The sequence below is a fragment of the Oncorhynchus masou genome, chromosome 17, assembly GCF_036934945.1.
Source record: "Oncorhynchus masou masou isolate Uvic2021 chromosome 17, UVic_Omas_1.1, whole genome shotgun sequence".
In the NCBI taxonomy this organism is placed as follows: Eukaryota; Metazoa; Chordata; class Actinopteri; order Salmoniformes; family Salmonidae; genus Oncorhynchus; species Oncorhynchus masou.
In genome coordinates, this window is record NC_088228.1 from 8614111 (window position 1) to 8636216 (window position 22106).

Genomic DNA, 22106 nt, shown 5'->3' on the forward strand with positions numbered 1-22106 from the left:
TGTTTTAAAGTAACATTCTTTATAAGTCAATGGGTAGCCTACGTCATTCATTCATTCATTCATTCATTCATTCAAATGACAGTTGAACAGCATCCTAGATTGAGCCTTTACCTCTTTGCTGATGCATTCAGAATTTACACACAAAAGCATGTCTAGCAAGTTTGAGTAATCAAGATAACTTGATGATAATATAGTTTTTTTTTTTTTTTAGTTTACCGAATGCTTCTTAAAGACGGTGATTTGTTGCCAAACTAAAATAAATCTAACCATAGCTAAGAAGGCTTTTGCAGTGTGATTTCCGAGCAGTGTGATTTCGAACCTTAATCTAACCGTTATGGACAGTACGATTCCGAACCACATCAGGCCTGGACTCAGCGGTGGACCCAGTCCACATGAAGAACGTGACGTTTGAGCACGTCAAAGGGGTGGAGGAGGCCAAGAACGAGCTGCAGGAGGTGGTGGAGTTCCTCCGGAGCCCAGAGAAGTTCACCGTCCTCGGAGGGAAACTGCCGAGAGGTGCAGTAGACCTTCAAGCTCTTTTTATGGCCTTTAGTTGATCAGGGTTGTGTTCATTAGGCACAAAATAGAACAAAAAGACTGACTGGAACAAGAAGGACTACGTGGATTTGTCCAGTAAGAAATGTTCATTTTTGTTTTCTGTTTCAAAATGTTTATTAAAAAATGTAACCATTTTTGTGCCCTAATGAACACAACCCAGGTGTTGACTGACTGAAAAATTCTGAATTAAAGAAGTTGTTTAGGCAGGAACACAATCTTCCCCTTATGGAAGATGAAAATGGTGCCATTAACTTTGTTGCCACTTTAATTAGCTATTTCTTACAGTTAGTTACAGATCTTATTATTTACTTCCACATTGAATTTCAATCTAATATTTTAGACTCAATATTCATAAAAAAAGGTCTACTTTGTTAGGTAATATACAATATTCATCTATTACAGTTGTTCTTATCACTCTCGCTCTCTCTACGTCTGTGTGTGCAGGGATCTTGCTGGTTGGTCCTCCTGGTACTGGGAAGACTCTGTTGGCCAGAGCTGTGGCTGGAGAAGCCAACGTACCATTTTATTATGCCTCTGGCTCTGAGTTTGATGAGATGTTTGTGGGGGTTGGAGCCAGTCGCATCAGAAACCTCTTCAGTGAGTCTCTTCAAGTCTCATTCCTGGCTTCCAACCCTGAACCTAATATTGTAATTTTCACTGTCTTTAAAACATTTTTTTTTTAACCCAAACCTGGTCGCAACGATGGATCTGTCATAATTTATCAACCGTATATCTGAGGCCCTAGACTTCAACCCACCCTCTCTGTACATTACATTTGCAGAGGAAGCCAAAGCAAACACGCCGTGCGTGATCTTCATTGACGAGTTGGACAGCGTCGGAGGGAAGAGGATCGAGTCTCCCATGCACCCCTACTCCAGACAGACCATCAACCAGCTACTGGCTGAGATGGACGGGTATGTTTCCAACGGGTTCTTCTGGGTTGTGTTCGTTGAGGAGAAACGTTTTATAAAACAAAGCCAAATCGAGGATCTACGTGAGATTGTCCAACAAGAACAGTTTTTTTTTTTTTTAAGTTGCAAAATGTTTCCCGTACAAAACACGACCCTACTTTCGGTGTGGAGAAACGTGACATCCCAGTGGGCACAGATGTCATTTCAACGTCTAGTTCAACAACAAATGTCAGTCATTGGATTTAGGTTAAATGTTGGAAGAAAAAAATCCCAAAATTCCTGTTGACTTTATGCAAATCCAATCTGTTTTCCACGTTGATGCAACTTTCTTTTCTTTTTTTTTTTATGATGTGGAAACAACATTGATTCAATCAGTCCCCCCCCGTCCCCCCCCAGTAGGATGGATACACCGACTTCCCTGAACGTGTCACAATTGTCGCCCGCAGGTTCAAACCGAACGAAGGGGTCATTATTATTGGAGCGACAAACTTCCCTGAGGCTTTGGATAAGTATGTTAGCTTTATTCATCTCATAATAATGTTGCTCATTGAAATGTCTGTCTTTTAAAATTAAAAGTAAATGTTTTTGTTACAGGGTTTCATTAGTTGTCATGAGTACATATTGACTTGCCATGTTAAAACAGACCTAAAGTCTGAAACTCTGTCACTCCCTTCCCTCCCCTAGCGCTCTGATTCGACCGGGACGTTTCGACATGCAGGTCACCGTTCCCAAGCCAGATGTGAAGGGGCGCACAGAGATCCTCAACTGGTACCTTAGGAAGATTAAAGTAGACCCTGGTACGTGAGCAACACACATGTGTGACCTATGTTGATCATAGCTTGAGTCTATTGCTGATGAGTAATAGTTTCACACAAGTGAATCTGCTGGGCTAAATGCTAATGGGTACTTGCAAATAAACTATGGCTATATGAGAATCTAGTGGCAACATGCTAATGGCTGTATGCTAGTAGACTATGGCTACTTGCTAATGGATACATGCTAATAGCTACATGCTAATGGTTGCATACTTGTAGACAATGGCTATATGAGAATCTGCAGTGGCAACATGATAATCGATGCATGTTAATAGCCTATGGCTACACACTACAAGAGAAGAACGTGCTAGTAAGACACACCATAGTTGACCTAGCTTAGCTGTACCTATTCCTGCTAACGACCTGGCTTCCTCATGCAGATGTGGAGGCTGGGATCATCGCCAGGGGAACAGTGGGCTTCTCCGGGGCTGACCTGGAGAACCTGGTCAACCAAGCGGCTCTGAAGGCGGCGGTGGACGGCAAAGACATGGTGACCCTCAAAGAGCTGGAGTTCGCCAAGGACAAGATCCTCATGGGTGAGCTCTGCTGTAGGAATTGGGACGAAATAGATACATACCTCTGTATCACAAATCATGCCCCAGCCCCAACCTCCTGTTTAGATCTGAGAGGATTAGATGGGCTACCACCCTATTGCTTACACATTTACATTTACATTTACATTACATTTAAGTCATTTAGCAGACGCTCTTATCCAGAGCGACTTACAAATTGGTGAATTCACCTTCTGACATCCAGTGGAACAGCCACTTTACAATAGTGCATCTAAATCATCTTGCTCTCTGATAGGCCAAGTGGAATTGCCACAATATTGCTTATACCTGAGCCTAGTATACCCAGACCTGAGTTCGGAGTCCAGGTAGAAACTAGTGACGCCTTGCCACTATCAAACCAATAACATATTTAATATGGGTGGAGTTCCAAAGAGACATTTCAACAACAACAAAAAATCTGACTTGCAACAAGCTGGCATGTATAAGATGCAGAACGAAACCCGAGACGCAAGGAAATGCCTCTCCTGAGGAGAAACAGAATTTCTACCAATCAAATGCCAGTGCTGAATACCACAGGCTCCCTGACCGCTCTCATTCAAACAAAACAAACATCCCTCCAAGTTTTCTGAGCAAGAAATGTATACATGTAAAAAATATTGTATTTTGGGGGGGCGGGGGCATAAAAGACTGTTAAAAACACCAGTAAATCATCTCCCAAGTATTCCCACGCATTTTAGAGAGATGTGATTGTATACAAAATGTGAGCAAGGTTTGAAATGATTATGGTTTAGTCAAATATTATATCTGTTTGGGCTTCTTGCCATCAATTTGCAGTTTATTTTTAAATGATGTTCCCGGCCCACCGGCAATCCACTCAAGAAAAAAACCGTCACGCTGCTGAATCTAGTCGATAATACGTAGGGGTTAGGAGTTTATTTGGGATTCGGGGATCTTTGAGAGGTTTTGGTAATCAACTCTTCTTTCGGTCTCGCTTACCTCCCACAGGCCCAGAGAGGAGGAGTGTGGAGATAGATAAAAAGAACAAGGAGATCACGGCATACCACGAGTCTGGCCACGCTATCGTGGCATACTACACCAAGGATGCCATGCCCATCAACAAGGCCACCATCATGCCCAGAGGACCTACGCTGGGTCATGTAAGTAGGACTGGAAATAGGGACATTTTAAAATCTATAGAAAACAAGATGGGAAGGGAGGGCTACAGACCAGTATCATTTCTCTGTACCACTGTACTGTAAGCATTTCACTGTACTGTTTACACCGTGTCCTGTGCATTAAGGTTATTATAGACACACTCACACTCACTCACACTCACTCACACTCACTCACACTCACTCACACTCACTCACACTCACTCACACACTCACTCACACACTCACACACACACTCACACTCACACTCACACACACACTCACACTCACACACACTCACTCACACACACACTCACTCACACACACACTCACTCACACACACACACACTCACATCTCCCATCTCACTGTTTTCCCTCAATCCCAACAGGCTGTTGTGACTAGCACAGAGACCGGTGCAAAGACTATGGTTGAAGGAAACTCTCTCACCCATGTCTATAGCAACCCAATGCTTTTTTACTTTAGGAGTACATACCTGTAAGAAGAATCAAGTTAGCGAGCTGATTTGTTGTCAGCTACTGATAGTGATACACAAGCTTGGCCTATTTGAAACATTGCCATCTCTTGACTGCATTTACCTGCCACAGAAGCTTGAAAATCAATGATGTGTAAAACCTTAGCATTAGCATTCTATCTATGTATTGGCCATTAAGAGGCTTTGAATGCTTTCAGGATTAAAAGAAAAGATTTATCATTTAAATTTTGTTTTTCTAACATAATATATATTAATAATATAATTATTAATATAATTTAAATGTATACATTAAGGTATAATATAATGTGTCAGAAAGAATTTAGACATTAATAAATGAATTTATTTTGCTTCCAAAATCTTTTTTACGTATATAAACCCTGGATGGCTTTATACACATCATTGTTGAAAACGCCCCAAAAGCTTAAACCCGATTCATGCTTTTTTCATTATTTTATTTGAGATTCTTATACCACATTTTATGTTACAGCCTAAATTAAAAATTCATTATATATATTTTCTCAAGCGTCTGCACACAATACCAAAACATGTTTGTTTTTAAAAATGTCTTTACAAATTTATTGAAGAATGTAATACAAAAATATCTAATTTACATAAGTACTCACACAACTGAGTCAATACTTTGTAGAAGCACCTTTGGTGAATACAGCTTTGAGTCGTCTGGGGGTGTGTCTGTATCAGCTTTGAGTCGTCTGGGGGTGTGTCTATCGGCTTCACACATCTGGATTTGGGGATTTTCTTTCACTCTTCCTTGAGGAAAGCTCAAGCTCTGTTAAGTTCGATGCTGTTCACAGAGACTTCCCAATCTTCAAGTCTTTTCCACAGATTTTCAATGGGATTCATGTCTGGGCTTCTGTTGGGTCACTCAAGGAATTTTACATTCTTGTTCTGAAGCCATTCCAGCATTGCTTTGGCTGTATGCTTGGGGTCATTGTCCTGTTGAAATATAAATCTTCAACCCAGTCTAAGGTCGTTTGCACTCTGAAGCAGGTTCTCATCAATGATTTACCTGTATTTGGCTTCATTCATTGGTTCCCTCCATCCTTACCAGTCTCCCAGTCCCTGGTGCTAAAAGCATCCCTGTAGCATGATGCTGCCACCACCATGCTTCACAGTAGGGGTGATGAGCTGTGCCTGGTTTTCTCCAGACATAATGCTTTGCATTCAGGGCAAATACTTACATTTTTGTGTCATCAGACCACAATCTTTTGTCTTGTGATCTGTCTTTCACGTGACTTTTTGCAAACTCCAGGCGTGCTGTCATGTGCCTTGTTCTCAGGAGCGGCTTCCATCTGGCCATCCTCCCATAATGCCCAGATTGGTGAAGTGTTGTAGAGACTGTTGTTCTTCTAGCAGGTTCTCCCATCTCAGCCAAGGAACTCTGTAGTTCTGTCAGTGGTCATTGGGTTCTCAGTCATCTCCCTGACCAAGGTCCTTCTTGCCCGGCTGCTCAGTTTAGTCGGGCGGACAGCTCTAGGTGGAGTCTGGGTATTTCCATATTTTTTTTTCTTCTCAATTTCCCAATGATGGAGACCACAGTGCTCCTGGAAACTTTAAACACTCAAGCAATTGTTTTATACCCTTCCCTCATCACAATTATATTTTGGCGATCTACGGACAGTTCCTTGGACTTCATGGTATAGCTTCTGCTCTGACATGCACTGTCAACTGTGGGACCTTTCACTGAGTGTACAAAACATTAGAAACAACCTATTTCCATGACAAACTCACCAGGTGAATCCTGGTAAAAGCTATGATCCGTTATTGATGTTACCTGTTAAATCCACTTCAGTGTTGATAAAGGGGAGGAGACAGGTGAAATAGTAATTTAAGCTTTGACATGGATTGTGTATGTGTGCCAGTCAAAGGGGGATTGGGGAGGACCATATTTAAGTGCCATTGAACGAGGTATGGTAGTAGGTGCCAGGCACACAGGTTCAAGTGTGTCGAACTGCAACGCTCCTATGTTGTTCATGCTCAACAGTTTCCAGTGTGTATCAAGAACGGTCCACCACCCAAAGGACATCCAGCCAACTTGACACAACTGTGGGAAGCATTGGCGTCAACATGGGCCAGCATCCCTGTGGAATACTTTCGACACCTTGTAGAGTCCAGTCCACAACGAATTGTGGCTGTTCTGAGGGTAAAATGGGGTGCAACTCAATATTAGGAAGTTGTTCTTTAATGTTTTGTACACTCGGTGTATATAGACCGGTGTTTTTCTTTCTAAATCATGTCCTAACAATTGAATTGGCCACAGGTGGAATCCAATCAAGTTGTAGTGTCATCAGAGGGATGATCAAAGTGAAATTGGATGCACATGAACTCAATTTGCAGTGTCATGGCAAAAGGGTGTAAGTACTTACGTAGATATTTATTTAATTTGCAATAAATTTGCAAAGATTTGTAAAAACATGTTTTCAATTTGTCATTTTGGGGTATGTGTGTGTGTGTGTGTGTGTGTTGGGGGGGGGGTCTATTTAATCTAGTTTTAATTCTGGCTGCCTGTACCGCAGCAAAATGAGGAATAAGTCGAGGGGTATGAATACTCTCTGAAGGAGCTGTAGGTTATCTGGACCTCCATGTGTTTTAGGAATCCACTCCACTGAGCCAATACCACAAGGCCTCGTTTTGATATAATGAAAAGTGCCTCCGTCCTCCTGTGGTTTTTGTCTAGGAAATGTAAAAAAAAAAAAAAAAAAAAAAAAGTTGTTTTTGATGTTTTCCTGAAAACATTAAGTGTGAAATGGTTGGTTCCATTTTCGGCCAGGCCTCACTCCCCCCCCCCACTGTCTTCCAGGTTTCCATGCTCCCAGATGATGACCGCTGGAGCGAGACGCGTGCTCAGCTGCTGGCCCAGATGGATGTCAGCATGGGAGGCCGCGTGGCAGAGGAGATCATATTTGGCAATGAGTTCATCACTACTGGTATGCTGGGGGATGTAGGCCGTAGGAGGGTAATTTGACTACAGAATTACAGTATACACCTTGTGCAGTACTGTATGTAGTGTAACAACAATATTCCTCAAACAGGATGGTGAATCTCAAGGTGTGTAATCCTGTCATCAAATGTATAATATTCAATCTAAATGTTGGGGATTTATGTTTTTGAGGGTATGATATGGTAATTTATCTGTTATTCAAACTGACTTACAGAATTGCGGAGATTAACAGTGATGTCAAATCAAATTTATTTTATATAGCCCTTCGTACATCAGCTGATATCTCAAAGTGCTGTACAGAAACCCAGCCTAAAACCCCAAACGGCAAGCAATGCAGGTGTAGAAGCACGGTGGCTAGGAAAAACTCCCTAGAAAGGCCAAAACCTAGGATGAAACCTAGAGGAACCAGGCTATGAAGGGTGGCCAGTCCTCTTCTGGCTGTGTCGGGTAGAGATTATAACAGAACATGGCCAAGATGTTCAAATGTTCATAAATGACCAGCATGGTTGAATAATAATAAGGCAGAACAGTTAACTGGAGCAGCAGCACGGCCAGGTGGACTGGGGACAGCAAGAAGTCATCATGCCAGGTAGTCCTGAGGCATGGTCCTAGGCCTCAGGTCCTCCGAGAGAGAGAATTAGAGAGGGCATACTTAAATTCACACAGAACACCGGATAAGACAGGAGAAGTACCCCAGATATAACAAACTGACCCTAGCCCCCCCGACACATAAATACTGGAGGCTGAGACAGGAGGGGTCAGGAGACACTGTGGCCCCATCCGATGATGCCCCCGGACAGGGCCAAACGGGTAGGATATAACCCCACCCACTTTGCCAAAGCACAGCCCCCACACCACTAGAGTGGTATCTTCAACCACCAACTTACCATCCTGAGACAAGGCCGAGTATAGCCCACAAAGATCTCCGCCACGGCACAACCCAAAGGGGGGGGCACCAATCCAGACAGGAAGAGCCCGTCAGTGACTCAACACACTCAAGTGACGCACCCCTCCTAGGGACGGCATGGAAGAGCACCAGTAAGCCAATGACTCAGCCCCTGTAATAGGGTTAGAGGCAGAGAATCCCAGTGGAGAGAGGGGAACCAGCCAGGCAGAGACAGCAATGGCGGTTCGTTGCTCCAGAGCCTTTCCGTTCGTCTTCACACTCCTGGGCCAGGCTACACTCAATCATATGACCCACTGAAGAGGAGTCTTCAGTAAAGACTTAAAGGTTGAGACCAAGTTTGCGTCTCTCACATGGGGAGGCAGACCATTCCATAAAAATGGAGCTCTATAGGAGAAAGCCCTGCCTCCAGCTGTTTGCTTAGAAATTCTAGGGACAATTAGGAGACCTGTGTCTTGTGACCGTAGTGTACGTGTAGGTATGTACGGCAGGACCAAATCAGAGCGAGAGGTAGGAGCAAGCCCATGTAATGCTTTGTAGGTTAGCAGTAAAACCTTGAAATCAGCCCTTGCCTTGACAGGAAGCCAGTGTAGGGAGGCTAGCACTGGAGTAATATGATCAAATTCTTTGGTTCTAGTCAGGATTCTAGCAGCCGTATTTAGCACTAACTGAAGTTTATTTAGTGCTTTATCCGGGTAGCCGGAAAGTAGAGTATTGCAGTAGTCTAACCTAGAAGTAACAAAAGCATGGATTAATTTTTCTGCATTATTTTTGGACAGAACGTTTCTGATTTTTGCAATGTTACTACGTAGATGGAAAAAAGTTGTCCTAGAGAGTCTTGATATGTCCGTCAAAAGAGCGATCAGGGTCCAGAGTAACGCAGAGGTCCTTCACAGTTTTATTTGAGACGACTGTACACCCATTAAGATTAATTGTCAGATTCAACAGAAGATCTCTTTGTTTCTTGTGACCTAGAACAAGCATCTCTGTTTTGTCCAAGTTTAAAAGTAGGACGTTTGCAGCCATCCACTTCCTTATGTCTGAAACACAGGCTTCTAGCGAAATTTACAGTTGATTTGTCAGAGGACAAACCATTCAGACACAAACTGATATGTTTCCGACAGATAAGATCTAAACCAGGCCAGAACTTGTCCGTGTAGACCAATTTGGGTTTCCAATCTCTCCAAAAGAATGTGGTGATCGACGGTATCAAAAGCAGCACTAAGGTCTGGGAGCACGAGGAGAGATGCAAAGCCTCGGTCTGATGCCATTAAGGTAATTTACCACCTTCACAAGTGCAGTCTCAGTGCTATGATGGGGTCTAAAACCAGACTGAAGCATTTCATATACGTTGTTTGTCTTCAGGAAGGCAGTGAGTTGCTGCGCAGAAGCCTTTTCTAAAATTTGAGGGGAATGGTAGATTCGATATAGGCAGATTTAGTTTTTTATATTTTCTGGGTCAAGGTTTGGCTTTTTCAAGAGGTTTTATTACTGCCACTTTTAGTGAGTTTGGTACACATCCGGTCCTCTAGTGAGATTGCTAAGGCGAACACCGCCATGTTTAGTTTTGCCCAACACAGCCGTTTATTATGTTCAACATAGGAGGGCCAAGCACAGGAAGCATCTAGTTTAGTTGGAATAGGGTCCAGTATGCAGCTTGAAGGTTTAGAGGCCATGATTATTTTCATCATTGTGTCAAGAGATATAGTACTAAAACACTTGAGTATCTCTCTTGATCCTAGCTCCTGGCAGACTCAGGACAACTGAGCTTTGAAGGAATACGCAGATCTTTTCCTCAAAGAAGTTCATGAATTTATTACTGCTGAAGTGAAAGCCATCCTCTCTTGGGGAATGCTGCTTTTTAGTTAGCTTTGCGACAGTATCAAAAAGGAATTTCGGGTTTTCCTCAATTAAGTTGGAAAAATAGGATAATCGAGCAGCAGTAAAGGCTCTTCGGAAGTCAGAAGACTTCCAGTTTGGTGTGGCGCCATTTCCGTTCCAATTTTCTGGAAGCTTGCTTCAGAGCTTGGGTATTTTCTGTATACCAGGGAGCTAGTTTCTTATGAGAAATGTTTTTAGTTTTTAGGGGTGCAACTGCATCTAGGGTATTGCCCAAGGTTAAATTAAGTTCCTCAGTTAGGCGGTTACCTGCTTTTTGTCCTCTGACGTCCTTGGGTAGACAGAGCAAGTCTGGAAGGACATCAAGGGATCTTTGTGTTGTCTGTGAATTTATAGCACAACTTTTGATGTTCCTTGGTTCGGGTCTGAGCAGATTATTTGTTGCAATTGCAAACATAATAAAATGGTGGTCCGATAGTCCAGGATTATGAAGAAAAACATTAACATCCACAACATGTATTCCATGGGACAAAACTAGGTCCATAATGTGACAGTGAGTAGGTCCAGAGACCTGTTGGACAAAACCCACTGAGTCGATGATGCCTCCGAAAGCCTTTTGGAGTGGGTCTGTGGATTTTTCCATGTGAATATTAAAGTCACCAAAAATTAGAATATTATCTGCTCTGACTACAAGGTCCGATAGGAATTCAGGGAACTCAATGTGGAACGCTGTATATGGCCCAGTAGGCCTGTAAACGGTAGCTATAAAAAGTGATTGAGTAGGCTGCATAGATTTCATGACTAGAAGCTCAAAAGATGAGAATTTTTTTTTGTAAATTGAAATTTGCGAGCACAAATGTTAGCAACACCTCCGCCTTTGCGGGATGCACAGGGGATATGGTCACTAGTGTAGCCAGGAGGTGAGGTCTCATTTAACACAGTGAATTCATCAGGCTTAAGCCATGTTTCAGTCGGACCAATCACATCAAGATTATGATCAGTGATTAGTTCATTGACTATAGTTGCCTTTGAAGTGAGGGATCTAACATTAAGTAGCCCTATTTTGAGATATGAAGTATCACGATCTCTTTCAATAATGACAGGAATGGAGGATGGTCTTTATTCCAGTGAGATTGCTAAGGCGAACACCGCCTTGTTTAGTTTTGCCCAACCTAGGTCGAGGCACAGACCGGGTCTCAATGGTGATAGCTGAGCTGACTACACTGACTGTGCTAGTGGCAGACTCCACTAAGCTGGCAGGCTGGCTAACAGCCTGCTGGCTGGCCTGCACCCTATTTCATTGTGGAGCTAGAGGAGTTAGAGCCCTGTCTATGTTGGTAGATAAGATGAGAGCACACTTCCAGCTAGGATGGAGTCCGTCACTCCTCAGCAGGTCAGGCTTGGTCCTGTTTGTGGGTGAGTCCCAGAAAGACGGCCAATTATCTACAAATTCTATCTTTTGGGAGGGGCAGAAAACAGTTTTCAACCGGCGATTGAGTTGAGAGACTCTGCTGTGGAGCTCATCACTCCCCCTAACTGGGAGGGGGCCAGAGACAATTACTCGATGCCGACACATCTTTCTAGCTGATTTACACGCTGAAGCTATGTTGCGCTTGGTGACCTCTGACTGTTTCATCCTAACATCGTTGGTACCGACATGGATAACTATCTCTATACTCTCTACACTCGCCAGCTTTAGCCAGCAGCATCTTCAGATTTGCCTTAACGTCGGTAGCCCTGCCCCCTGGTAAACAGTGTATGATCGCTGGACGATTCGTTTTAAGTCTAATACTGCGGGTAATGGAGTCGCCAATGACTAGAGTTTCGGCATCTCAGACCCCTTAACGGGAGGAGTAGAGACCAGAGAAGACTCGGCCTCTGACTCCGACTCGTTGCTTAATGGGGAAAACCGGTTGAAAGTTTCTGTCGGCTGAATGAGCGACACCTGTTGAGCATTCCTACAGCATTTCCCTCCAGAAACTGTGAGAAAGTTGTCCGGCTGCGGGGACCGTGCGAGGGGATTTATACTAAAATCTAAAAACTAGAAGGCATCATGTTAATGTTACTACTTAGCTTCGGCTGTTGGAGGTCCTGACGAACCACGTCCAGATAAAGCATCCGGAGTGAAAAAGTTGAATGAAAAAAAAACTTGAGTGAGGGGAAAAACCAAAAATATAAACTGTAATTAAAAAGTAAAAACCGTAAAGTTGTCAGGTAGCAAAGTAAGGTTGGCAACAAAACGCACAGCAGCACGTAAACAAGAGCATTAATAATATTCATATTTTCAATATTATGTGGCCCATGCAGGAATCGAACGCACATCATTAGTGTTGTCAGCACCGTGCTGATGACTAACCCAGGTCATTAGTGTTGCCAGCACTGTGCTGATGACTAACCCACGTCATTGGTGTTGTCAGCACTGTGCTGATGACTAACCCAGGTCATTAGTGTTGCCAGCACTGTGCTGATGACTAACCCACATCATTGGTGTTGTCAGCACTGTGCTGATGACTAACCCAGGTCATTAGTGTTGCCAGCACTGTGCTGATGACTAACCCAGGTCATTAGTGTTGCCAGCACCGTGCTGTATCTCACTGAGACATTGATATCTTTTAGAGCATTAATCATCTTCCCAAAGTGCTTCATATTTTTTTAAAGACTAAACAAATTCTATATAAACAACATGTTCAACTTCTTTTGTTTTTTCAGGTGCATCAAGTGACTTTGATGCTGCCACCAGAATTGCAAAAATGATGGTGACCAGATTTGGTATGTGTGAGAGGGTAAGTTATGGATGCTGGACGTTTGGTCGGGAGAGACAAATTGAAGTCATGTCTAATAAAGCGTCAGGAAAGTCCTGCTGTTGTTACTGTATACCTTTCAGGACATGTGGTGTTGGCCTTTGAACCCTGATTCTCAATTCAATTAGCTTTATTGGCATGAACGGGAACCACCCAATTTTGTAGTGCTACATATATATTATATTCTCTCTCTCCGCTCTTGCTTTCTCTCTCTTGCACACACACACACACACACACACACACACACACACACACACACACACACACACACACAAACATACCTGTGTTGAAGCTGGGTGTCATGACCTACACTGACCAAACCAAGCAGAGCCCAGAGACACAGGCTGCCATCGAACACGAAGTCAGGAAACTTTTAAAGGTACGTTTCCACCTCCATCATCCTTCCAAGCCCCTAACCCCCAGTGCTCTTTGGCTTGTTAAATACATCTTTCCCATTTCTCAAACCAAGCTTATTCAGAGTATCACAGTTTAGGGAAATAACAGGCAAAATTTGCGCGTGTGTGTGTAAGCCTTAATTGCATTGTAATAAATACCAGCCCTTTTCAGAAATTCACTCAACCCCTACATGTGTGGTCCCCAGGATTCGTACGAGCGGGCCAGGGCTCTCCTCAAGTCTCACGCCAAAGAACACCAGAACCTAGCCAATGCCCTGTTGCAATACGAGACGCTGGATGCCAGAGAGATCAAGATGGTCCTGGAGGGCAAGGGCCTGGAGACAAGATGAGACTTCCAAGGGTGGAGGTGTCACTGTTTTAATTTGGGAGATCGGGTGAGGGGTGGGAAGACAATAAATCGCTGTCCACGGTGATTTCACAGTCTACGCAAACAGAGCTACGGAGCTGTACGTGTGTATGTACAGTGCCTTCAGGAAGTATTCACAGCCTGAATTCAAAACGGATTAAGTTTTTGTGTCACTGGCCTACACACAATACCCCATAATATATAAGTGGAATTATGTTTACAAATTTGATAAATAAATGAAAAGCTGAAATGTCTTGACTCAATAAGTAATCAACCCCTTTGTTATGGCAAGCCTAAATAAGTTCAGGAGTAAACATGTGCTTAATAAATTGCATAGATTCACTCTGTGCAATAATAGTGTTCAATGTCATTTTTTGTAGGACTACCTCATCTCTGTACCCCACACACCTACAATTGTCTGTACGTTCCCTCAGTCATGCAGTACATTTTATACACAGATTCAACCACAAAGACCAGGGAGGTTTTCCAATGCCTCTCAAAGAAGGGCACCTAAAAAAGCAGACATTGAATATCCCTCTGAGCATGGTGAAGTTATTAATTACACTTTGGATCAATATACCAAGTCACTACAAAGATACAGGTTTCCTGCCCAACTCAGTTGCTGGAGAGGAAGGAAACTGCTCAGGGATTTCACCATGAGGACAATGGTGACTTTAAAACGGTTACAGAGTTTAATGGCTTTTTTAGAACTGAGGATGAATCAACAACATTGTAGTTACTCAACAATACTAACCAAAATGACAGTGTGATAAGAAAGCCTGTATAGAATAAAAAATATTCCAAAACATGCATCCTTTTGGCAAACAAAGCACTCAAGTAATACTGCAAAAATGGGGCCAAGAAATTAACTTTATTTCCTGAATACAAAGCATTATGTTTGTGGCAAATCCAACACAGTACATCAGAGTACCACTCTTCACATTTTCAAGCATGGTGGTGGCTACATCATGTTATGGGTATGCTTGTCATCGGAAAGGACTAGGGAGTTGTTTTCTTTTAAGGAGAAAAATAAACTGAAGTGAGCTAAGCACAGGCAAAATCTTAGAGGAAAACCCAGTTCAGTCTGCTTTCCAACAGACACTGGGAGACAAATTCACATTTCAGCAGAACAATAACCTCAAACACAAGGCCAAATATTAGCTGGAGTTGCTTTCCAAGACAACATTGAATGTTCCTGAGTGGCCTAGTTACAGTTTTAGCTTAAATCTGCTTGAAAAGCTATGGCAAGAAAATGGCTGTCTAGTAATGATCAACAACCAACTTGAATAAAAAATAAAAAAAATAATTGCAAATATTGTACAATCCAGGTGTGCAAAGCTGTTAGACTTACCCAGAAAGACTCGGCTGTAATCGCTGCTAAAGGTGATTCTAACATGTATTGATGTGAATACTTATACAAATGAGGTTTTTTTTAACATGTTTTCACTTTGTCATTATGGGGCTTTTGTTTGTTTGAAGATGGATGAGGAAAAAATTATATTTAATCCATTTTGAATTCAGACTGTAACACAAAATGTGGAATAAGTCAAAGTGTGTGATGAACACTTCCTGAAGGCACTGTGTATATGTAAATATGTGTTAAATGTTTTATGCTCAGTAAAAGTCCATTGATTCAATGTCTTGCTCTAGACCTTCAGAATCACAATGAAACCATCTATCCTCCATAAAAAGACATTTGTTTCTACCTGTGACTTCCAATCATGTCTCTCATATGGAATCTGATTCTCCCTAAGTAGTCTACTAATATTCCCAGGTTTATCTGAGCCATGTGTGTAAATTGCTGTTTTCAAGGTGGCCTTTTGGGAATGTAAATGGATTAGGGACGGAGGGTAGCCTAGTGGTTAGAGCGGTGGACTAGCAACCGTTGCAAGTTCAAATCCCCGAGCTGACAAGGTACAAATCTGTCGTTCTGCCCCTGAACAGGCAGTTAACCCACTGTTCCTAGGCCGTCATTGAAAATAAGAATTTGTTCTTAACTGACTTGCCTAGTTAAATAAAGGTAAAATAAAAAGGGACTGTTTGGACTTAACCCTAAATTCTAATGTCTCTTAGTCTGAAAATGTACTTGATGTATTTATGTGATAAAATATGTAGCTGCTGTGTATATAGATGGAAGGGAATGCTGCTGTGCTTCGAAAAATTGCTTTTGTTACTTCAAACCCAACTTCGGTGTATTAAGCAGTGACGAGCCATTAACTCTTCGTCGTTTTTGGTTACAATTCAGCCAACATTCGTTCATCCATTTTAATTACGAGTTATCTGGTTTCTAGGTCTAAACAATTGTCAAAGTAACAATGAAACCTAGAAGATCCTACAACCCCTCATCCTGGTTCACCCCACTTCTGCTGTGTACTCACATCTGAACACCAGCTGTGTCTACCGTTACCTCAGATCTGTGAATCTCTTCTTCACATGTCCTCACCTTGTATGTTTTTAAACACAGAAGCACAGAACCTCGTGGTGTAAGCAAGGACCGTCATAGTCATTTGCTGATGTGTAAGCCTTTAAGGGAAACGGTCGACTGCATCTGTAGACAATACTCAATCGCTTCAACAATCTACTATCTCCATCTTTTGTTAGCATAAACGCTTTAGGAAAGAACATTGAAACGTTCAGATTGCGATACAACGGAGGTTTAAAGACCATACCTTTTTTTTAGCATTTAAGAATAAACTTTTCTTTAGAGGCAAATATTATTATGATGATACACTGTGCAATTGGTTATACAGTATATAACCAGCGTAACTTATTGGTATGATTTGTACATTTTAGTGTTTTACTTGTCTAAGTGACACATTTCGAGCTCCTATTTTTGGCCTTACCCACCTTTAGTTGTATATATGAACGGGGTTTAACGGAAACACTGTATATAGCTAGAAGGCTTTTGGGCTGCGTATGCATTGACTGGCTCTACAATGGACTGACACGCTTTTTATTCTCTCAATGGTATGACGACAGACGTTGGGAGGAATTTTATGTGCAGCTGAAGGAAATAAATGAAACCCTATTATTATAATCTTAACCCCTGTGGTTGTCTTCAGTATTTTTCTATGTTGTTGTTAATGATCAGTTTGATATGCACGCCTCACCTGAACATCAGAATGTATGCATGTTGAACTACAGTGTAGCTGATATATATTCACAAATGCTTGACAGAAGATTCTAGACGTTGATCAACAACATCAGCTAACGATTTGGGTTAAACGACAACACCCAAGGCAAGTCAAAAATGAACTAAACTTGATAAAGAAACTATCTATAGTTTCTATGTATGTATATGCAGAGGGGCAAAAAAGTATTTAGTCAGCCACCAATTGTGCAAGTTCTCCCACTTAAAAAGATGAGGCCTGTAATTTTCATCATAGGTACACTTCAACTATGACAGACAAAATGAGAAAAAGCAGTAAGCAGTTTGGTTTGAAGAAATCAACTGTGGGAGCAATTATTAGGAAATGGAAGACATACAAGACCACTGATAATCTCCCTCAATCTGGGGCTCCATGCAAGATCTCACCCTGAGGTGTCAAAATGATCACGAGAACGGTGAGCAAAAATCCCAGAACCACACGAGATCTAGTGAATGACCTGCAGGGAGCTGGGACCAAAGTAACAAAGCCTACCATCAGCAAGGGCATTGAAGATGAAACGACAATGATCACAAACACACCGCCCGGGCAACGAAGGAGTGGCTTCGTAAGAAGCATTTCAAGGTCCTGGAGTGGCCTAGCCAGTCTCCAGATCTCAACCCCATAGAAAATCTTTGGAGGGAGTTGAAAGTCCATGTTGCCCAGCAACAGCCCCAAAACATCACTGCTCTAGAGGACATCTGCATGGAGGAATGGGCCAAAATACCAGCAACAGTGTGTGAAAACGTTTGACCTCTGTCATTGCCAACAAAGGGTATATGACAAAGTATTGAGAAACTTTTGTTATTGACCAAATACTTATTTTCCACCATAATTTGCAAATTAATTAATTAAAAATCCTACAATGTGATTTTCTGGATCTTTTTACTCATTTTGTCTCTCATAGTTGAAGTGTACCTATGATGAAAATTACAGGCCTCATCTTTTTAAGTGGGAGAACTTGCACAATTGGTGGATGACTAAATACTTTTTGCCCCACTGTATATATATTTTTAAAGAAGAAAATATATATATATATATTTTTAAATTAAAGAAGAAAATGATCTTAACTTTAACCAGATGTTAAAATATACCAGGCATTGCAAACATTTGCACCTGTGTAAATACACTGACAGAATCAAATGTGTAAAATAGTCATTTTTTAAACATTTATTTATAATACAGTATGCAACTTTTATAGAACACAAGTTTTGCCAATGCAGCTTAAAGTCTACAGTATAAGTACATAAAATATCAAATTACAACAAAAAGAAAAACAGATACAAAAAGAAAATCGGACCAATCAATCGCAGACGAAGAGAAGCCATGCTGAGTAATAACCAAAAAGGTTGATACTATAATGTTAACAGGTGTGGTATCAAGTCAATATCCAATGACTATGTCCGACGATGAATAGCTTAGTGGCGTGAGTTGGTTTTAACCTATTTTACGTTCCTTATATCATTCACACTAACATCTAAAAAAAATTTTTTTTAAGTATTGTATGTTTTATTTACATCATGTATTTAGTGTTGCATATCTACATCACCCATTTCTGCACATGCCAACAAATGTCAAAAACACAGGAAGGAAAGCAACACCGTGAACCAGCCCTAACGTAATAACCAAAAAAATTAATTTGAAAAAAGTCCTGAAGATGTAGCTTTCTGAGAAAGAGAGCGCCACCACCCCTAAAAGGGTGGAGACAGCTCCTTGCACTATGGGAAACCCGAGGTGGGCCAGCGCATCCACAGCCTTTTCGTTCGAGTCGGCCTTGGTGCTCGAGACAAAGGCATACGAGACATGGGCGGAAAAGTTGACTGAGAAACCGATACAGATGATCAGATTTATCATGGAGATTGAGTCCAGGGACACGTCCCATAGTGCCATGAATCCAACTACACCCACAATGACCGACCCAATGGAGAACGCCACCCACAGCGAACAGAGCGGGTTGGGTATCAGGAGTAAGGAGATCGCCAGCATCAACACTGTGGCAACCACGATAGTCTGGATGGTGTTATCCACAATAACAGTGTACTGGTCTAAGTAGATAAACGATGGATGATAAACCACTAATTCGATGGGGCATTTTTTAGCAGTTTTTCTGAGGCTTATCAGCATGTCCTTCTGTTGCTTTGTCGTGCTGATGTTTAGCGTCTGAAGAAAGAAGCGAGACGAGCTGATCTTGTTATTTGCATCAAAATGAATGTCCTGCCAGGTCATTGGACATTTTTCCAAGAAGTTAAGCAGGTTTTTTTTGAAGGTATTTTCAGAGTTTATATCAAGATCATTTGCAAACAATTGGAAAGAATCTAGCCAGGAAAGAAAGAAGTTTTTGTCAACATATGCCAACTTTTTAAAATCTGTAATGCAGGAGCTGAGAGTTTTGCGCTGGTCTTCTTCCCAGTAGGCAAGTGACTTATCAACAGCCACCATAACGTTTGGACCATAGTGAGAGAAGTGCATACTTTTGTCTTTGTAATATTTGGAAATGTAGGAATCATCTGAAGCCAGGTTCCCTAGGTCAATACCCTCCTTCAGTTCAAAACATCCATAGAAGCTGACAGCCAGATACCCGGCGTAGAGAACCACAATGGACGCTTTGGTCCATTTCTGGGTCAGAAATGGACCGTAATACTTCCCAAAGAAGCCGCTAATTGGTTGCTCCTCCTCTGTCCCGGTGTCATGATCATAGGCCCCACCAACGCAGCAGATTGCATACCTTCTCGACTTCCCAGGAGGACAATCCACTGGAATCTTCACACAGGTGAACCAGTGCCGGTTACTAGTCTCCCTCTGGCCATTCAGTGCTAAGAACGCACCAAGGAATATGATGTTGTAGATGTAACAGAAAAGGATAGCTGTGCCGGCGTAAAGACAGAAGGTCTGAACAGAGTGAAAGGGTGAGCTGTATCCCAGGTACAGTGCCAGGACATCTGTTATCGTGGTTATAGAGATGGAGATGGCGGCATCTTGGTAGGTGTCGGCCAGACGATCCACCACGCTATCATGGACATTGGTCTTCTGCCAACAGGAAATCATAATGAACATGTCGTCAATTCCAATACCTGAAACACAAAGGGTTTGCCATTGAGTGAGGTGGTAAACAAACATGAACATGACTTCCCACAGGGCACACACTGGTTGAATCAATGTTGCTTCCATGTCATTTCAATGAAATTACGTGGAACCAATTTGGGAAAGATGTTTAATTGACTTCTGTACCCAGTGGGTTGAGACAAGAGAAAGGCATGAACATTCATGACATTTAAGTAATTCATGACATTCAAATTAAGAATTTGTGTTATGTTAGAAGAATCTGTTCCGTGAGACATTAGAATATGAATTTGAATGCCTTAACCAGTGGGCAAAACTGGTTGCAATGACGTCATGGTCTGGTTGTATACTGGTTGTATAAGGAAGTTATTTGCCCTCTGGGTATGAAGCTCTTTTACCTTCAATAATTACCAGATGTGTTTGTCTTTGATGAGGTGTGGAGGAATGGAAATGCAAATACTAATGAAGGTTTGAAGAGACAGGATGTGGAGCTTTCACCTTACCCAGTATCAAGAATGGGCAGGTAGAAACAGTCATGACGAACGGCACACCCATCAACAACAGCATCCCGAAACTTGAAAGAACTGCCAGTCCTGTAGAAAAGACTCCAATGGTGGCCACCCACACCTTATTCCTCACGTTGTCCAACCTGAAGAAATGAAAACCATTTCAAGTGTCTTTCCATACATATTGTATGCATGCACTGCATAAATAGAAACTACGTTGACATTTATTTTAAAGGGTGTCCATGCGGGGACACATTGCTTCGATCCCGCCATTTTGTCATAGGCATGTGCTATGTAACAAACACTCAACCCCCCCCCCCCTGACATGTACATCTACTTCATGTAACATAAAGGAGATAAATGTTTTACAAACCTTAAACATGAAACAATTGTAAAAGACATGGTAATAGTATATGTTATTGAGAAAAGAGGAACAATAGACTTTGGAACTTTCTCGAATTCCCATTGTCTTGACGTGGATGTAGAATACGACACCTAGAAAACACACAAAAAAATAAAATGTGTTTAAAAAAAAAAATATATATATATATGTATATATTTTTTTGTTAAATGTACAATTATAAAACACATTTTACAAAATACAGGCAGAAAAAAATAAAACAAATAAAACACTGAACTGTTTAGATCGGCATGTATGGTATCTCACCTCTGTGACATTTGTTGATTCTTCCGAGAGCAACTTAATGAACTCAGTCAGCCAAATGACGCTTCTTGATTTGTTGAATTCTGTTAAATAGTAAAACAATTGTATTGCCTTGGCACTTTGAACAATTGAGTTGTTTATTTTCACACTACCAAGTGTTGACCTCAAGGAAACCCTGCCAGATGTAGAAATATGTGTTGGAAACGTCAAATGAATGAGATCAACATTGCTGGCATTGTAGTCTATAATGTTCAATATGGCATTGGAGGAACAACTTCCATTCACTGTTGCGCAAATATCCACATATTGCAACAGTTCATCCTCAAACTCCACAGTCATGTTCCGAACTTTGCTGTCCAAGACTAATATGTCCTCAAGATGTGGCACTGTCAAAATGTTTGTCTTGGATGTGGCGATGAAACATGCATATATTCCATCTGTGTTCAACCTCAAGCTGGAAAACATGGATTCATTTTGTGGGAATTTTTTTTGAATAAACAGTCTCTCCTTTTTGGCCGGTCCCTCTTGAGGTGTAAACTCCTCTTCAATGTCATTAGATGTTCTCTCTTCCAAAAAGTAAAATCCACTTCCTAATGCTGTTGAGATAATGACAGGAACGATGAAGAACCACCACGGATGTGTTCCTATGAACTGACCGATTATTCTAAAACACATGCGGATCGGTTTTTCTATGCAGTCTGTGCGGAATTTCGCCATAGCAAATGTTGGTCTGTTTATAAATTCCGATGCATTAAAGCAGTCCACAGAGCAGTACAGTTCACCTCTCTGTGTGCCTCAGTTCTCAGTATGGATAGCCACAGCTTTTATTACCCCTTCATCAAGGGGGATATTTACATATATGGAGCCTGACTATCAGGTAGCAAAGACAATTGGCCAATAACCATCAATCTCATCATTGGATGGATAGTTAGGTTGTTATCAATGGCACCAGTGTTCCACTGTCTAAACTGTATTCCTCCCTGTACTGGGAGAAATGGAGCCCTCGTCCTTGCACAGTTTTCAG

At 41.8% G+C, this 22106-nt stretch overlaps 2 protein-coding genes across 4 annotated transcripts in view; one reads left to right on the forward strand and one right to left on the reverse strand.

The window, feature by feature from the left end:
• LOC135558390 (ATP-dependent zinc metalloprotease YME1L1-like) overlaps positions 1 to 16749 on the forward strand; it is a 32106-nt gene extending 15357 nt beyond the window's left edge. The window contains exons 8-18 of one of the 3 annotated variants that reach the window (XM_064992161.1): positions 343 to 516; positions 1003 to 1155; positions 1340 to 1472; positions 1916 to 1978; positions 2154 to 2266; positions 2665 to 2820; positions 3802 to 3953; positions 7260 to 7386; positions 12853 to 12926; positions 13237 to 13323; positions 13546 to 16749. In XM_064992161.1, the coding sequence (XP_064848233.1) occupies positions 343 to 516; positions 1003 to 1155; positions 1340 to 1472; positions 1916 to 1978; positions 2154 to 2266; positions 2665 to 2820; positions 3802 to 3953; positions 7260 to 7386; positions 12853 to 12926; positions 13237 to 13323; positions 13546 to 13689 (1376 nt within the window). In that variant the 3' untranslated portion in view covers positions 13690 to 16749. Of the gene's footprint in view, positions 1 to 342; positions 517 to 1002; positions 1156 to 1339; positions 1473 to 1915; positions 1979 to 2153; positions 2267 to 2664; positions 2821 to 3801; positions 3954 to 7259; positions 7387 to 9428; positions 9580 to 12852; positions 12927 to 13236; positions 13324 to 13545 lie in introns of those variants that run through there. The other 2 variants (XM_064992162.1, XR_010458355.1) reach the window with 2 other exon arrangements.
• A 1264-nt stretch (positions 16750 to 18013) lies between these two features.
• On the reverse strand, positions 18014 to 21858 carry LOC135558132 (patched domain-containing protein 3). Its single transcript, XM_064991870.1, has 4 exons — positions 21086 to 21858; positions 20792 to 20913; positions 20416 to 20561; positions 18014 to 19923 (listed from the first exon to the last, which is right to left on the reverse strand). The coding sequence occupies exons 1-4, from the start codon at positions 21797 to 21799 to the stop codon at positions 18398 to 18400; spliced, it is 2508 nt and encodes an 835-aa protein (XP_064847942.1). The 5' UTR covers positions 21800 to 21858; the 3' UTR covers positions 18014 to 18397.
• Between the last annotated feature and the right edge of the window lie 248 nt (positions 21859 to 22106).

Excerpts from the sequence above, each read along its gene's own strand:
- LOC135558132 (XM_064991870.1), bottom strand. The coding sequence starts at position 21,799 with ATGGCGAAATTCCGCACAGACTGCATAGAAAAACCGATCCGCATGTGT. Across the intron at positions 20,914-21,085 it reads AATCAACAAATGTCACAGAG|GTGTCGTATTCTACATCCAC; the intron begins GTGAGATACCAT and ends TGTGTTTTCTAG. Across the intron at positions 20,562-20,791 it reads ACAATTGTTTCATGTTTAAG|GTTGGACAACGTGAGGAATA; the intron begins GTTTGTAAAACA and ends TCATTTCTTCAG.